The sequence below is a fragment of the Dendrobates tinctorius genome, unplaced genomic scaffold, assembly GCF_039654945.1.
Source record: "Dendrobates tinctorius isolate UK_male_01 unplaced genomic scaffold, ASM3965494v1 ptg000162l, whole genome shotgun sequence".
NCBI lineage: Eukaryota > Metazoa > Chordata > Amphibia > Anura > Dendrobatidae > Dendrobates > Dendrobates tinctorius.
In genome coordinates this window covers 67,282,268-67,300,395 of record NW_027361829.1, presented here as the reverse complement: position 1 = coordinate 67,300,395, position 18,128 = coordinate 67,282,268, and the positions used below count along the sequence as shown (strand labels likewise).

The following is an 18,128-nucleotide window of genomic DNA, read 5'->3' as shown; positions in this document are numbered from 1 at the left end:
AGGGGATAGTATAATCCTAAGGTTAGACCCGGCATTTACCCCGAAGGTAGTCTCCTCAAAGAATCTAAACCAGGAGGTAGTGTTACCATCGTTCTGCGACAATCCCCGTAATAAAAAAGAACAGCGTCTTCACTCGCTGGATGTGAGGCGCGCGGTGCTAGACTATCTAAAAGCCACCAATAGCTGGCGCATTGACCCAAACTTGTTCATCCTTTTTGGGGGTAAAAATAAGGGGAAGAAGGCCTCTAAGGCGTCTATTGCGCGCTGGATTACCTCAGTAATCTCTGACGCCTACCAAGCCGAAGGCGTTAGCCCGCCAGGGTCCATAAAAGCCCACTCTACGAGGGCGGTATCAGTCTCATGGGCCGAACGGGCGGGGGCCTCGGTTGACCAAATCTGTAGAGCAGCAACCTGGGCCAATCTGAATACATTCTGCAAGCACTACAAGCTTGACGTGTTGGCTGGTCAGCAGACCGCATTCGGAAGAAAAGTTCTCCAGGCGGTAATCCCACCCTGAGGAGGTGCTTTGGTACTCTCCATGGTGCTGTCAGGTGGACGTCCTGGAAAATAGGTATTAGACCTACCGGTAATGATGTTTCCAGGAGTCCATCCTGACAGCACGGGTAGTTCCCTCCCTGTTATGTTATGCTATGTTGTATTTTGATATGTCATATGCTGTAATATGATTGTTTCATTAAACTGTTACTAGCATCATCCACCTTGCGGTACTTGTTAAATCACTGAGGGAGAGGAGGTGGGACGTGACCTTTAACCTCTCGTGTGCTTCCTGTCCCTGTAAGGAGGAGGAGGACGTCCTCCATGGTGCTGTCAGGATGGACTCCTGGAAACATCATTACCGGTAGGTCTAATACCTATTATCTGTGCCTAGTGGTTCTTCTATTAAGGATCCCACTGATCGTCTCATAGATAGCTTGGCTCGCTCAGTGTTTGAAGCATCAGGATTAGCACTCTCTCCCTCTTTCGCGGCAATGTGGGTAGCCAAGGCCAATTTTCTTGGTCAGAATCATTGAACAGAGCCTTGCAGGATAGGGGCCTACCTGCGGAGGTATCAGACATCGCGAGTCAGATCGCTATGGCTGGGGACTACTTAATGCTTCTTTGGATGCGGCCAATAATTTCTATTTGAAGAGCTCTATGGTTAAAGACATGGCGGGCCGATTCAACCTCCAAGAAATCCTTGACTTCCCTGCCTTATCCGTGTGGCCGCCTATTCGGAGAAAGATTAGACCAGCTCATCTCCGATGCCACAGGGGGAAAGAGTAGTTTTCTTCCTCAACAAAGGGTCAAGCCGCCGTTTCACCACCAGTTTCAGGCACGGTTTCGGGCCTATCGCAACCCCGGGTGGACTATAGCGGCCAGCTCCACGTCGCTCCAACCAGGATAGGAAGCGATAGGTCTCATATGGAGGAACCAGGTCCCAAAGATCCTCAGCCAAATGACTTGAAGCATTTTTTAGGCGACATATCAGCAAAGTAGGCGACCGCCTACTCTGGTTTCGCCACGTCTGGGTCACCGTAGCACACGACTCATGGGTGACAGAGCTGGTGTCCTCGGGATACAAGATAGTTTGTCAGGTACCCTCCAAAATGATTCTTTCCCGTCTTCCCAAAGGGGAGACCCGGGCAAGGGCGTTGCTAGGAGCTATCAAGTAACTCCAGCACAGCGGAGTCATTATCCCCGTGCTGGAGCACGAGAGGGCTCAGGGCTTCTATTCCAACCTATTTGCGGTCCCCAAAAAGGACGGGACCGTCAGGCCTGTTTTGGACCTTGAAGTATCTCCATTCAGTTATATCGGCCATGGGGCAGGGAAAATACTTGGCCTCTCGACATCCAGGACGCCTACCTGCACATCCCCATTTTTTCTCCACATCAGAGGTTTCTACGCTTCGCCATCAATGGCCTACATTTCCAGTTTGCAGCGCTGTCCTTCGGGCTAGCCACCGCCCCCAGGGTGTTCACAAAAGTCATGGCAGTCGTCATGGCCATCTTGCACTCTTGGGGCATAGTCGTCTTGCCGTACTTAGACGACCTCTTGGTCAAGGCCCCTTCGTTTCGGGCATGGGAGGAGAGTGTCAGCATCACGCTGGATACCCTTTCCCGCTTAGGGTGGTTAGTCAACATGAAGATTTCATCCCTTGTCCCAGCCCAGAAAATTTCTTTTTTAGGGATGATCTTTGACACCTGCCGAGGGCTGTTATTTCTCCCTTGAGACAAAGCCCTAGCGCTCCGGCAGGGAGTCCGGGACACTTCTCCAACCAGTCCCTCACACCATTCGTTTCGGGATGAGGATGCTAGGAAAAATGGTGGCAGCAATGGGAGTGGTTCCGTTCGCCCAATTTCATCTTCGCCCCCTGCAGCACGCCCTCTTGTCATCCTTGGACAAGAACCCATTCACGCTCGATCACCGGTGCCGGTTATCCTCTCAGGTCAGGCAGTCGCTCGAGTGGTGGACAGCCAGTTCCTCCCTGCTTCAGGGGAAACCTTTTCCCCCAGACCAGTGGTTAGTAGTCACAACCGACGCCAGCCTCCTCGGCTGGGGAGAGGTTTTTCGCCACCACACGACCCAGGGACAATGGTCGCAACAGGAGGCATGCCTCCCGATCAACTTGTTGGAAATACGAGCGGTCTGGCTGGCTCTGCGACAGTTTCAGCACCTTCTAGCAGGCCGCCCCGTCCGGATTCAATCGGACAATGCCACGGCAGTGGCTTACATAATCATCAAGGGGCACCCGCAGCAGAGCAACCATGCGTGAGGTAGGGCACGTTCTCCACTGGGCCAAGAGGAACCATTCGGTGATATTGGCGGTCCACATCCCGGCAGGGTATTGCGTCTGGGGATTGGTCTCTGCACCTCGAGGTCTTCCAGCAGATTTTGGCAACAGTGAGGAACACCGGATGTGGACCTGATAGCCTCCAGGGTGAACGCCAAGCTACCCAGGTTTGTCGCTCGGTCCCGGGACCCACAGGCGGTTGCCGTGGATGCGTTTGCCTCCCATACTCCCCCCCCCCCCCCCCCCCCCGCTGCCACTACTTCTGAGGGTCATCAAGAAGATCAAAACAGAAGGGGTTCCAGCAATTCTGCTGGCTCCGTCGAGCATGGTACGCAGACCTAGTGCAGCTGCTCGCCAACGTTCCTTGGCGACTCCCAGAGCGCCCAGATCTACTGTCCCAGGGCCCGATCTTCTACCCGAGCTCAGGGGCCCTGTGTTTGACGGCATGGCCGTTGAATCTTGGATTCTGACCCAGGCGGGGTTTGGGCGCGATGTGGTTGCTACAATGGTTAGCGCCCGGAAGCCTACCTCGGCGAGAATTTACCATCACACCTGGATAGTTTTCTTTGCTTGGTGTCGAGACCGTGGTTATTCTCTACTGATATTCTCTATTCCAAACATATTGGCCTTTCTCCAGTCTGGCCTAGACTCAGGGTTGGCCCAGAGCTCCCTTAGAAGACAGATATCGGCTTTATCCGTCCTTTTTCAGCGCAGAATTGCTACCAATACGCAGGTGAAAACTTTCATCCAGGGAGTCTCCCACTTCGTACCTCCCTATAGGGCGCCCCTGGACGCCTGGGACCTTAACCTGGTCCTAAGTGTTCTGCAGGAACCTCCATTTGAATCGCTACAAGATGTTTCTTTATCATACCTTTCCTGGAAAGTGGTATTCCTTGTAGCCATAACTTCCATCAGGCGAGTCTCGGAGCTGGCGGCCCTGTCCTGCCGAGCACCGTTTCTCACCTTCTACAAGGATAAGGTGGTCCTTAGACCAGCTCCCCCCTTTCTGCCGAAGGTCATTTCCTCGTTTCACATTAATGAGAATATTGTCTTGCCTTCATTTTGTCCAGTGCTGGTACACCACGTGGAAAAGGCTCTTCACACATTGGACCTGGTAAGAGCCCTCAGGAGGTATGTGTCATGGATGGCACCCTTTTGGCAGACAGACATGCTGTTCGTGCTCCCCAAGGGACGCAGGAAGGGACTCGCAGCCTCAAAATCGACCATAGCCAGGTGGATCCGTCTGACTATTCAGGAGGCCTACCGCATCAGGTATGCGCCGGTTCCATCAGGGATCAGAGCACACTCTACTCGGGCAGTGGGCGCTTCGGCACCAGGCTTCGACGGAACAGGTTTGCAAGGCAGCAACCTGGTCCAGCCTGCACACGTTTGCCAAACACTACAGTATCCATACTCAGGCTTCAACGGATGCGAGCCTGGGTAGAAAGATTCTCCAGGTAGCGGTGGCGCACCTTTAGACACGAGGTGCATGTATCTTGGATCGGTGAGTCAACTTCCCATCCAGGGACTGCTTTAGGACGTCCCACAGTACCTGTGTCCCCCAATGAGGCGGAGGAGAAACATGGATTTTTGTGATAAACTCACCGTAAAATCCTTTTCTCCGAGACACTCATTGGGGGACACAGCACCCACCCTGATAGCCAGTTGGCTCTTGTTTGTTTAATTAATGTGCATTTTTGTTGATATTAGGGTGGTTCTTTTCTAGACATATTGTTATCTGCATTAAGGCTGATTTCTGTTGTTCTCCTGCTTTTGCACTAAACTGGTTTCCGCCCGCAATCGGGGCGAGGGTGTATATGGCGGAGGAGGAGCTAACCTCTTTTTTTCACTTAGTGTCAGCCTCCAGGCGGCGGTAGCATACACCCACAGTACCTGTGTCCTCCAATGAGCGTCTCGGAGAAAAGGATTTTACGGAGAGTTTATCACAAAAATCCATGTTTTAATAACATTTCATTTCGTATAAACCATATTTTAGAGGATACTTGTGAAAGAAAAAAACTACACACATTGGGTATCCACATGACCGTAATAATCTCCAGAAGTCATCAGGTTATGTGTACAGCATTGTAAAAGAAAACCTTTCTCAAAATCTTTTATTAAAAATTTATGTTGCAAAACACTGCATTATATTAAAGAAAAAAGACAATATGGCTGGAGAGAGGCAAAAAAATTACGGTCTCTTGCCATAAATATGTATTGTTTTTACCTGGTTTAAATGCTGCTGTTCTCATAAATCTTGCATTTTTTTCTGTTTTTGGTCCTAAACCTCTCAGTTCTCCTCTTCCCTGTATGTAATTCATGGTGGTGTGATTGTCATGAAGACTTTCAAAGAGAAGCACGGACAACCATAACCAATTAGCTAACGAGACTAGACTTAATACAGGAAAGAGGGGGGCCATATCTCAGGTACAGAGACGTATAAGAAATGAACAGTCGCATTTTATACCATATAAAACGTTTACACATACAAGAGGTCTGGGCTTAGCAAACAGCCAGACCAGCTACCTTATACGGTTTCTGTTAATTCCCATAGAAGTGAATGAGAGATACAAGTTAATGTTTCAGATCATCTTTACATCTGTCCCTGTGTTTATTTGGCTAAAATGAAAATTGTGTTCTTTTTGTGTGTTCTCACTTTTCATCTAATCATTTGCTTTCAATAGGGCAAGACTGTTGAGCAACTTCTGAAGGTGCAGAAAGAGTGAGTTACATGATCGTTCCTTATTCTTTGGGGAAAAAAATAAATATATATTTGTATATACGGTATTTTTTTTAAACACAGATTTTTATATATACATACAATACTGTACATACAGTCAGCGGGTGGAAGAAGTGTTGAACACTTCATCAATTTTCTAAGTAAATCTATTTCTAAGGTGCTATTGACATGAAATTCTCACGAGATGTCGGTAACTACCCATCCAATCCACACAGGTAAAGAAATCAAACCATAGATGTCCATACATTAATATATGTATAATACTGTATTTACACTAGTACCATGGCCTATGTTTATACCAGAAGTCATCACTGACAGATCCATCTTAAGAAGAATCAAGACTGTCATCAACTTACTTATTTGATGAGTATGTAGAGCATTCTGACATTATTTATGGCAGTAATAGCACTGCAAGCTGCACTATACTTCCGGTTAAGAGCAACATTGTGGCTCAGTGGTTAGTACTGCAGCCTTGCAGCACTGGGGTCTTGGTTTCAAATCCCACCAAGGAAACCTCTGCAAGTTTGTATGTTCTCCCTGTATTTGTGGTTTTTTTTTCCATACTCCAACAACATACTGATAGGGAATTTATGCTGTGAGCTCCAATAGGAACAGTAATGATGGTGATGTATGTAAAGTGCTGTGGAATTAATGGTGGTATATAAGAAGTAAGTAAATACAGTAGTAGTACTTGCTTGAATCCCATTAATGTGAGCAGAGCTTTGTGGGTAGGTAGTGTGTGTAAATAGAAAAAACACATGTAAAGAATAGATCACCATTGGGGGAAAAAAAACTAACTCTCACCTAAAAAGTGTGTATGTGTAACAGTATTTAGGAATCGGATGGTCAAAGTCAGGTTAACACCTTCTATGACATGAAAATAAAATATGTAAGATTTTTTACCCTAAGCATATTGTGTATTATACTGGCTGCTGTTTGGTTTGATGGCCTTTCTAAAATAATACATTCTTCTGTTTGTAGGTTAGAAGAGGTAAGGACCATGTTGAGAAATAAAGAGCAGTCCATGACGGAGATGAACAAGGAGATAGAACGGACACGAGCTTTAGAGCTGAAAGCCTTCCAGGAGAAAGAAGAAATCCGTTCACTGTTAGAAGCAAAAAATGAGGAGACCGAGAAGAAGTTACTGGTAATTTGTAGTGTTACATATATAGTAGAGGTTCCACATAGTCACAGAAAACAATAGAAAATGTATTCACAAGGAGAAAAAACTTTAGAGAAGCCTTATCTCTCTGCCACTGGCCTTTTTATTTAAGAAGACAGTGATCTGTCGCAGACATATAATTTTATTACATATCACTTATTAAAAGAAAAAACGCCTGTAACAGTCCCTAGCAAAAGTCTCGTCCAAACTTCCGGTTTGTAAGATTCTGACACGGTCGCTTTCCCCCCCCCCCCCCTTGTGAACTCATCTATTTCATCACATTAGGATACTTTTTTGATAACTGTTAATTTCTGACTATATAGCATAGGTATAGTATTTTTACTAGAAATGTATCTGTGCATACTTATGAAATTCTGCCCTTTTTTGTGTGTTATAAAAATGTTCTATTTGAAACAATTCTGAAAATTGCTTTTGAACAGGAGTCAGAATCATTGAGGAAGCAGATTGCATCCCTAGTAGAAGAAAATGGAAAGCTTCTTGGACACCAGAATCCACAACAGAAAATCCAGTATCTCGTGAAGCTTAAGAAGGAGAACAATAAACTTGTAGAGGTATGAAATATTGAAGTCAGTATCTAAAATCGCAAAAATCTCAGACCAAGAGATTCTAGTCAGGAGCTTTAATGTTACTAAATGAACTACATTGCAGGATAGGATAGTAATGGACAAGTTCCTTCCTGGCCGCAATTGGCTATTCCATTGCTGAGAAAACAATCAACTTTGACTTCTTATATAAGTGATGCCGCAAAACTTGTGGTGTTACTTTTCTGGGGAGGGTAGTAGTTTTAGTGACCCTGATTAAAGGTAACTATCACAAGCTTTAGCCGATTTCACACATCTGTGAAACATGGCAGGAGTACGGACCATGATTCATAGATCGGCCATCACAAAATTGGTGAAAAATGAAACAATAACAATTTTATTTACATGTTTATTTTTTTTATGTTTTAGGAAGTAAACCGTCTACAAACAGAAAATCTTAAATTCAAAGAACACAGCATACAAAACTCTTGAAAGGAGATATTTTAGAAGGCGAACAGGAGCACATCCTGCCCCTTAATCACCAGACTGGTTCTGTAGCTCAGCATTAAATGGTCCAGATCTGCATTGGAGAAGATGAAAATTATATCAATTTTATTTTATTTGTGTAATGTCATTGATAATTAGATTGTACAAACTCAAACATTCTAAGCTTAATGGAACATTAACTTGCTTTTCCAGGATCCATTGTCTTACTCCACAGTCTTGCTCTCTCTAAAAAGAAAAAAATGACCCTTACTTATCCCTTTGCTCCTCCAGTAACACACTTTGCCACGGAGCTCATTCATTGGTGACATCTGCAGCCACTCACTGGTGTCCAGGGTCATGCCAGTTTAGATGGCACAAGATCACTGAGCTCAGTGATTGGCTGCAGCTGTAACATGTTGTACTCGAGACATCATCACTGCAGCTATATCAACAAAGATCGAAGGCAGCTCTGAAGCAACAGGGTTTAAGACCCATTTTCTTATTTTTACATAGAGCAGGCTTGCGAAGAAAACTTTGAGAATCTCTAAGTAAATCTACTACTAGAGTTGAGCAAAAATAGGATTGGTAGGACAATGGCCCAGCGGCCACGCTGTTAGGGTGTGCACACGCTGCGGATTCTGCTGCAGTTCCGCAGCGGATCTGGCCGCTGCGGATCCGCAGCAGTTTTTGCTGCAGTGTACAGTACCATAATATCCTATGGATATTACCGCAGTGCAGACGGTGCAGATTTTTCCGCGCGGTTTTCCTGCGGTTTCTAAACCGCAGAAAAAATTGACATGTCAATTCTTTCTGCGGCTTCCGCTGCGGTTTGCCATCTCCTCTATTGTGGAGATGAAAAACCGCAGGCTAATCCGCAGGTAAAACCGCAGGTCTTTTGACCTGCAGATTTTACAAAATCCGCGCGGCCAAATCCGCACCCCAAGCCGCAGCGTGTGCACATACCCTTAGTCCGTGGTTGCCAGACCAAAGCTGTGCAAACCTACAATCTGCAGTATCATGGACACCGCTTCTAATAAGTAGATCCTTCGCAACATCATGCATGTGCTAGGGTGTGTGCACACGCTGCGGATCCGCAGCAGTTTTTGCTGCGGTGTACAGTACCATAATATCCTATGGATATTAAAAACCGCAGTGCAGACGGTGCAGATTTTTCCGCGGTTTCTAAACCGCAGAAAGAATTGACATGTCAATTCTTTCTGCAGATTCCGCTGCGGTTTGCCATCTCCTCCATTGTGGAGATGAAAAACCGCAGGCTAATCCGCAGGTCTTTTGACCTGCAGATTTACCTGCGGATTTTACAAAATCCGCGCTGCCAAATCCGTACCCCAATCCGCAGCGTGTGCACATACCCTTACACTGCAGCATAAGGACTATAAACTCTAAAGTTATTAATAGGCATGAAATGTGTGTTTTAAATGTCTTTGTTCCAGGATGGAAAGTTTGAAAAGACTTAACTTTTTGAATAGCAAATTTGTATTACTCTACATGTAGGTTAATATTTCGTCTACATTTCCTCCCCCACCCCAGGGTTAAAAATGGCAGCTCTATTTGATACAATGTAGAAATGTAAATATGTATCGTGTGTCATCTTCTATGTAGAATATAAATGTTTATACATGTCTGAGTGATAGTTTTCTTTTGTTTTCTTTCCTTTTGAGAGCTCACATTTTTGAGAAGTTGGGAGCAATTAATCACATTTTGGGTTCAAGATATAATTATTATCATATAAAAAAGCAATGGGATTTTCTCACGAGAAAATTATAATCATGTATGAAAAATAAAATTGGAATCTTAGATTTTGCTCTTTGTCAGAATTGATTCCAACATGTACGTTTTACATGGTGTGCATCATCTATCTGTAATGAATGGCAAAGCTTTGTTTTTCCTCTATTCATTCTTTGTGCAGTGTTCAGTAAAACATTTTTGGAAATGCGCACATACCATGCCAGGAATTGATTGTTGTATCTTGGACTCCAGATAATGCAGCATAGAATATACTGCTTTCATGACCGGCACAGGCTTCAGATGTGTCTGTGTAGATGACAGTGTGGATTCTCTTGAATTATGGAATGTAGGTGAGAGTTTTCAAAAAATTTCGGCCAAACAACGAATATCTTGTAACTGAATTGCAATCTTACAAGTGTGAACTGCCTCTCATGATCACATTGTTAAGATGTGGTGGCTTTTCTTTCACAAAGTGAGATAAACAGGCAGATCTAAGACTAAGTTCTGGTTTCTGTCAAAATCCCCCGAAAATTGTATTCAGACAGTCTTATCAAAAAAGGGGGGGGGGGGGGGGCGGGTAAATGAAATACGCATTTGGGTCGTGTGCAATTGTAATAAAAGTATAAAATGAAGATAGAAGAGGATATCCTCTATTAAAACCATGTGTGTATTTATGGATCTATTGTGGACTCCTCGGAGACCACAAAAGAAGGAAGAACCGAAGATACAAGTCCAAATGTGTAATTAAACTATACAGCTTTATAAGTCAAAATACATTAAAACGTATGGGGTGGGGGGAGAAAGGAACTGGTAGCATAACGGACGCAATGCCAAAGCAACACTCACAGAAAAATGTGGATAAGGACATACACTTAATGAATGATTGCTATAAATAATAAACATAAGCGTAAAAGTATAAATCCAAATGAAAAAAGGGAAAGATTAAGTGCAGATGTCCTGTGGCTTACATTAGCATGAGCGTGGCAATGAAGTGTCTTCCCCGACGCGTGTTTTGGCTTCTGCCTGCCCATGGGCGTGGAATGCAGTGAATATTCATTTCTCCTTAGCAGCGGGCACAAGAGTTAGCCGCAGCAGCCCCTGTGACCCACTGCTCCGCAGACGCCGCCCCCCACCACCTCCACGACGGCCAGAGCCAGTACATCCGGACTATAAGGGTATGTGCACACGTTGTGGATTGTGCTGCCGATTTCTCAGCGCAGATTTTGCTAAATCGGCAGGTAAAATGACCTGCGTTTTACCTGCGGATTTAGTGTGGATTTTCTGTAGTTTTTGTGTGGATTTCACCTGCGTTTTTACACCTGCGGATTCCTATAATGGAGCAGGTGTAAAATCGCTGCGGAAGCTGCACAAAGAATTGACATGCTGCGGATTCAAACACAGATTTTTCCGCAGCATGTGCACAGCGTTTTTGTTTTACAAAGAATACAATGGTACTGTACACCGCAGGAAAATCTGCTGTGGATCCGCAGGGCCAAATCCGCTGCGGATCCACAGCAGAATCCGCAACGTGTGCACATACCCTAAGCCGCACCCACCATTTTCCTCCACATTTTGGGAGGAAAAAAGTGCATCTTATAGTCTGAAAAATACGGTAAGTAGTTGATCATCTACCAACCAACAAGAATTCTATCTCTCACAGACTGTTTTTCTTTAAGAACCCCTCCTACTCTGCATTCATTACCGGTGTTGATTGCACCTGTTTAAACTTATTACCTGTATAAAAGACATCTGTCCACACACTCACTCAATAACACTCCAACCTCTCCACGATGGCCAAGACTAAAGCCCTGTCTAAGGATACCGGGGACAAAATTGTAGACCTGCACAAGGTTGGGATGGGCCGCAGGACAATAGGCAAGCAGCTTGGTAAGAAAGCAACAACTGCTGGCACAATTATTAGAAAATGGAAGAAACGCAAGATGACTGTCAATGTTCCTCGGTCTGGGGCTCCATGCAAGATCTCGCCTCATGGAGTAAGGAGGATTCTAAGAGGTCAGGAATCATCCCAGAACTACACAGGAGGACCTGGTCAATGACCTGAAGAGAGCTGGGACCACAGTATCAAACATTACCATTAGTAACACACTATGCCGTCATGGATTAAAATCCTTCAGGACATGCAGGAGTTTTAAGGATTTAGGATGATTTTTTTTGTGATGCAGGAATAAAATATAATAGTGGCTCTCAGAATGTTTACTGTGGAGCAAGTGTACGCCCTGCTTTGCTCTGGCAGTTCCTTGACTTATATGGAATCTGCCTCTGAATCAGAGCAGTTTTCAGGCAGTGACGACGCCTCTTCCTCCACGGGATCCCACAGCCCGATGATAGTGGAGTCAGTCATCACTGCTGAAATGTCAAAGGCAGGGCCAAGTTCTGCAGTCCCCCTTCCAATGTGGTATTCAGACAATTTCCTTTTTTCTACAAATTACCCCTTTTTTTTTTTTTTTTTTTTTTAGCCCCAGTATAAAAGTTGATATAACTAATTTTACCCCAAGTGGTTTTTTTTTCAAAATTTTTGTTACCCCCAGAAGACCTACAATTGCCCAACAACTTTATATGCATGACAGTACATTTCCCAAAAACTCACTGCCTTTCATTCCCCTCGTTGGATGTCCCAAATGACCTAATATGAAAAATGTAGGTATTGCCTTGGACATGGTTTTAGTAAAAAAAAAAAAACACTCCTCTCCTACTGGGCAGCAAAATTTGTCCCCAGTATTCCTGTATTTGAAGTTTTCATATCCTGAGCCCCTTATAAAGCCCTAATTAGATTCATTCATTTTAGTGTTAATTCCCAAGCCCCTCATTACCCCCTCAAGAAATTACCGTACTTCAACTATGATCTCCTGAGCAAATTGGGAACCTAATATCCCCACTAAAAGATTAATTTTTAAATTCCTATACCTGGAGCAAAATGTTCCAGTTGGTGAGTCCTTGATGAGTTTCAAGGGCCATCTGTGTTCTGCCAATTCATCCCCCCCAGGTGAGCCAAATATGGTATCAAATCATATCCTCCCTATTCTGGAACTCTCTGCCCCATCATATGAGACTCGCCTATGGTGGAAACCTTCAAAAGGAACCCGAAGACCCACCTCTTCCGACAAGCCTACTGCATGCAGTAACCATCGATTGACCAAACCACTACACGACCAGCTCTACCCTTGCCTACTGTATCCTCACCCATCCCTTGCAGATTGTCAACCTCCATGGGCAGGATCCTCTCTCCTCCTGTACCATTCATGACTTATATTGTTTAAGATTGTTTGTTTTTTTTAATAGAAATTTTTTTTTTTTTTTTTTAAATGTTGGTACAAGCAATATAACAGCAATAGATACATAGAAAAATCAACATTCATTTTCTATAAGGCTACAGTTATTTAGGGAACTAGGGGTAGGAGGGAGGGGGAAGAGGAAACAAATGAGGGAGGAGGGTCTAGAGGTGGTAGTCCTGTTGAGAATTAACCCTTTTTTTCCTTTAGTGGAGAAACTAAAACATGTAAAGTTATAGCACAAACAAACGGTGATTAATTCCAAGATTTAAATCTTAATCTTGTTTTGGTATTCATACCATTGTTGCCAGAATTAAACTACAAAATAATATCTCAATGGTATAAAACTCCAGATATTCTTAATAAAATTGATAATTCTTATTCGCCTAACTGCTGGAGATGCAATTTGTTACCTGGCACACCCTCCCATATATGGTGTGAGCGTGCTAAACTTGTACCCTTCAGTGATACCATTTTTATTTACATTCGCCTTTTATTCCACTTTCTTTCCAGTGGTTTGATGAAAAAAATCATAGTTTGCACACTTTTTTTTCTATGGCATTCACTCTAGGGGTTAAATAGTGTTACAGTTTTATAGATTGGGTTGTTCTGGATGTGGCGATGCCATGTGTACTTTTTTTTCACATAAAAATAAATATGGTTGTCATTTTTTTTATTTTGTTATTTATTTGTTTGTTTTTTAGATTTTAACAATTTTTTTTTTTACTTATTCCTCCTATGGGACTCACTTTTTTCACTCTAATCACTGGTATAATGCATTGCTTATAACTGTCAGTGCTGCACTGACAGAAGCATCTTAGACCATGCTCATGATGACCCTGGGTCACCATAGCCACAATCGGGCCCCCATGATGACGCTGATCTGAAAGGAGAGGGAGCCCTCTACCTCACCCAGCCTTTTAAATGCTGCAATCATTATTGATCGCATCATCAGGATCTGCTTCAAGATGGGACATGCACTTTTTTTTTTTTCACCATCAAATTTTCAAAACCTGAAACAGACAAAAAAAGCTAAACCAGTGAACAGCCAAGTGCTATTATATTAGGACTGATAGGACTCCAATATACGCCTCAGATAATCTTATGGGTGCAATGTAGCCCCCAATTCCAGGGACATCTATGGAACAATCACTGTGGAACAAGCGCTGCAAATAGCTGTCAAACATCATTATATATATAAAATAATCCATCACCACAGGATTATTGGGGTGGAACAGAGCTTGAGCTTTAACTTGTTGGAAGCTATTATTAAAAACTCAGCCCTATTAAATCTATTCATATTCAGAACATTTATTACCATCACAAAGTCGAGTTTTTCCTGCGCTGTATATAACTGCTAACAGACTGGGCGGGCTGCCCTTACATAATATGGCCGACCCGTCTCCAATGGTGCTACGTCATGCGGCAACACTCGGTCACGTGGTGAAACAGGAATCACGTTCCCTGCTGTTCAGGTTATGTCTAGATCAGAGATGATTTTTTGTGACCCTCACTTTAGTCACTCCGATCTAGATGGCTCACTAGTGAAGAGACTAGATGCGAGTTGATTTTTTGAGGATCTCGCCATAGCCAGACTGATGTAGATGGCTTCAATGCTGAGCTGATTAGATCAGAGTTGATTTTTTGAGGACCTCATTTTAACAACTGCGCTCTAGTCGGTTCAGTGCTGAGGACACTAGATCGGACTTGTTGGAGCAAGGACTTCAGAAAATCCCCTGCGATGTAGTCAGCTCAGCACTGAAACGTCTGTTTCGGAGTTGATTTCTTGTGCTCCTCATACAGACTCCATTCTAGTCCACTCTTCTGGCTTTTTCATGCTTTTTTTAATGGAATTTCTCAAGGTTTTAATGGTGCAGCCATCACAGGTCAGACAGGAAGGTTCGTTAAACTGTTCTATATTTTATGTATTTGGTCAAAATTCATTTTTTTCCTGATTTATAAATCTTACATTTTTATTGTCACTTTTTGTAATATAAATAATGACACTCAGCGCTGATTGTTCAGTGTCACCAGAGTGTGACTTTTCCCATCTGCCACCAGTCCTGTCTGCAGCTGCAACATTGTGAAGTGTGCGGAGCTTCATGGGGAGAGGCGTAAAAGAGTGCAACCGACAGTCATCATAAAAGAGCTCAACTAACAGTGATAAAAGAGAGCGACCGACAGTCATCATAAAAGAGCTCAACTCACAGTGATAAAATGGAGCAACCGACAGTCCTCATAAAAGAGCTCAACTAACAGTCATGAAAGAGCGACACCGACAGTCATCATAACAGAGCTCAACTAACAGTCATGAAAGAGCGACACCGACAGTCATCATAACAGAGCTCAAATGATAGTCCTCATAAAAGAGCACGATCGACAGTCCTCATAAAAGAGCGCCACCAGATACGGACTTGGGCTCAAATTCAGCCCTGACATTTGAAATCACATATGCCCATGCTGTCACCGTCCCCAAGCACCAGATGGGATATATTACCCTGGATTGATGAAAGCAAGATTTACTGCAAGACCAATATTTCTAATGATTCCCTTTGTCTGCTGGAGTAAGTGATGGAGTCAGCGACTTTGTGCCCTGTCAAACAGTATATAACAGTAAGGGTGTCTTGAGAACACTGAGTCTTTTAACAATGTTGCAGACAAGGCAGCCCACGACCAGACAGGCCCTTCTGGCATTTGCCAGATGGCCAGTCCGGCCCTGAGCGTCACTGACAGTTATCATAAAAGAGCGCAACTGACAATTATAATATACAACACAGTGGCGCCATTTTGTTGAAGCAAAAAATTTTTGTAACACAATATTAACCCCTTAAATACTCTCGATATGACTTTTAGTGGCGGCAGTTAAGGGGCCTTATTCCTCCTGCACCTCACACTCCTCCTTTATACACAATTGGAAACAATTGATCCCAAGAGATATTGCACTAATTGCAATAAAGCATATTGTATACACAGCCTACATCTTCTGCAGCACCACACTTTCCTTCTTTGGACCTCGTTCAGACATTATTTGGTCAGGATTTTTACCTCAGTATTTGTAACCTAAAACATGGACTAAAACAATCATAGGAAAAGTATTTTAGAAACACATCACCACTTCTGTAATTTTCTCCCACTCGTGGTTTTGGCTTATAAATACTGAGGTAAAATACTGACTAAATACTGATCGTGTGAATGTGGCCTTATACACAGCCTCCACCGGCAGCGCCTCACTCTTCTCTATACACAGCCTCATACTGCAGCAGCACCTCACTCCTCTCATTTTTCGCTCACTCCTCTCATCCCCTCACACGGGCCCAGCAACTTCCTGTTATGAGTACAGCGATGTAATCCATGAGGCTCCTCCCTTTCCCTTGATGTCATGCCTCACAGGAGCAACTCCATTCTAGACACAACGGAGCTAGATGTGGCCTGTGTCTGCCACGCACTGATACTCTGAAGGCGGCGGCCCTGATTGCAGTTCGCAGCGGCTCAGACGTCAGTTTTGTAGGGTGGCTTTCGAGGTGAATGTGTCTCCGCCTGTGTGCACTAACAACATGGGCCCTGTGGATGAGGCTTTGCGTGTGGAGTGAGTGTGGCTATGCAGAGTGGGTGGGGCTATGTGGAGTGGATGTGGCTTGATATACACACACATACATACACTCAGCTTTATATATATAGATAACAGTTATACCCACCTAACACCCGTTCCATTGAAGCCAATGTCTCCTGTAATTAAACAAAAACAAAAAAACAACAATATCCCTCACCTGTCTGCCATTCTGTCCCATGCCATAATCCATGTCTGGGGATAGTTTTCAACCTCGTCGGTGCCAAAATGCAACCGTCCGAGCTGAGAACAACTGATAATTGAGATGCTGTGAGCACAGCATCAGTGACTAAAGATGAGCGAACCCGAACAATAAAGTTTGGCATCTGTACCGAAAACCTACTGCTCGGGCATGGACTCTGAACACGGACTTCACCAGGAAGTCCATATTACGGTTCGGGTCCAGTTGCTCGAACACCGGGTGTTTGTCACGCTGTCATATGCATTATGTGCATCATGTGCGCACGATATGACTGTTCTCACAGAGCCCCACACATGGTATAATGGTTCTTATGGGCCCCTATACACAGTATAATCGAAAACAACACCTCAGAAAGTATTATGGTCACTACAACCCCCCTTATGTAGTATGAGCCCCCACTCACAGCACCCCCCCATACAGTGAAGGAAATAATTATTTGGTCCCTTGCTGATTTTGTAAGTTTGCCCACTGACAAAGACATGAAGAGTTTATAATTTTTTTTAATCAAGTAAATTTTTATTAATAATATAAGTTACATATACACAAAGAACATTCTCAACCCAAGGTGTTTACCCCTTCACCCATACCCTGAACACCCCCCCAACATTTGTTATTCAGAATACCATATCATAGATATACAACCATACAAAACAGAATATATCAGCCCAGTCAAGACCAGCCAAGTCAAAAGGCACACAACCGGCATTTGTAAACGCAATGTGTAGTGATTCCATAGCGACTGATACAGATTCAACAAGATCCTATAGATGCTGATCACTGGTTACCTGCAAGCCAGAGACCCCATAATTTATCAAAATATTTACTTCTATCCCTTATGAGGTATACCCCTTTTTCCAATTATATTAGGGACTCAACTTGATTAATAAACTCTGTCAGAGGAGTTGCAGAAATACAGTTTTTAGCAATCCGTTTTCTAGCCATGTATAGTAATCGAGCTATGAAACATTTCCCAGTCTCAACAGTACATAGTTCATCTACATATCCCAGTATACAGGTGAGAGGATTACTAGTCATCACGCACACATAGGCGGATTCTATATGGCCCCAAACTTCTCGCTAATATGAGTGCAAACGCAGGCATGACCATAACATGTGCAATATTCCTACTTCCTGTTGGGGACACCTCGGGCATTTCAGGTGATCTGTATACTCTGTGAATGACATAGAGTTGCGAGAGTCATTTGGGCTCACTAAGTGAAAGATTGGGTATGTATTCCAGCACCAAAACCCATTCATCATCTGTAATAACACCAATCTCCGTCTCCCATTTCTGTCTAACCAACAGAGGGTATTTCTTAAGGAAGACAAAGAGGTCATTATAGACACTTGATATTACCCCCTTTGTGGCTCCCTCTGAGCAAATAGTGTCCAATACCACATTTCTCTGAGTTTTAACATCTTTGACTTTACATTGGGCTCTATAGGCATGTTTGAGTTGAAAGTATTGAAAGAAACAACTATCAGGCAGATCAAACTCTTTTTGCACACAGTCAAAGGATTTAAGCCCCTCATTGCCGACCACCTGGTGAACGTACTGTAT

The 18,128-nt window shown here is 43.8% G+C and overlaps 1 protein-coding gene across 1 annotated transcript in view; it reads left to right on the top strand.

The window, feature by feature from the left end:
* The window catches only part of KIF15 (kinesin family member 15), a 183,337-nt gene extending 173,794 nt beyond the window's left edge, over window positions 1–9,543 (top strand). The window contains exons 32-35 of the mRNA XM_073550085.1: window positions 5,477–5,514; window positions 6,514–6,679; window positions 7,135–7,266; window positions 7,666–9,543. Of these exons, the coding sequence (XP_073406186.1) occupies window positions 5,477–5,514; window positions 6,514–6,679; window positions 7,135–7,266; window positions 7,666–7,728 (399 nt within the window). The 3' untranslated portion in view covers window positions 7,729–9,543. The remainder of the gene's footprint in view (window positions 1–5,476; window positions 5,515–6,513; window positions 6,680–7,134; window positions 7,267–7,665) is intronic.
* The last annotated feature ends 8,585 nt before the right edge of the window (window positions 9,544–18,128 follow it).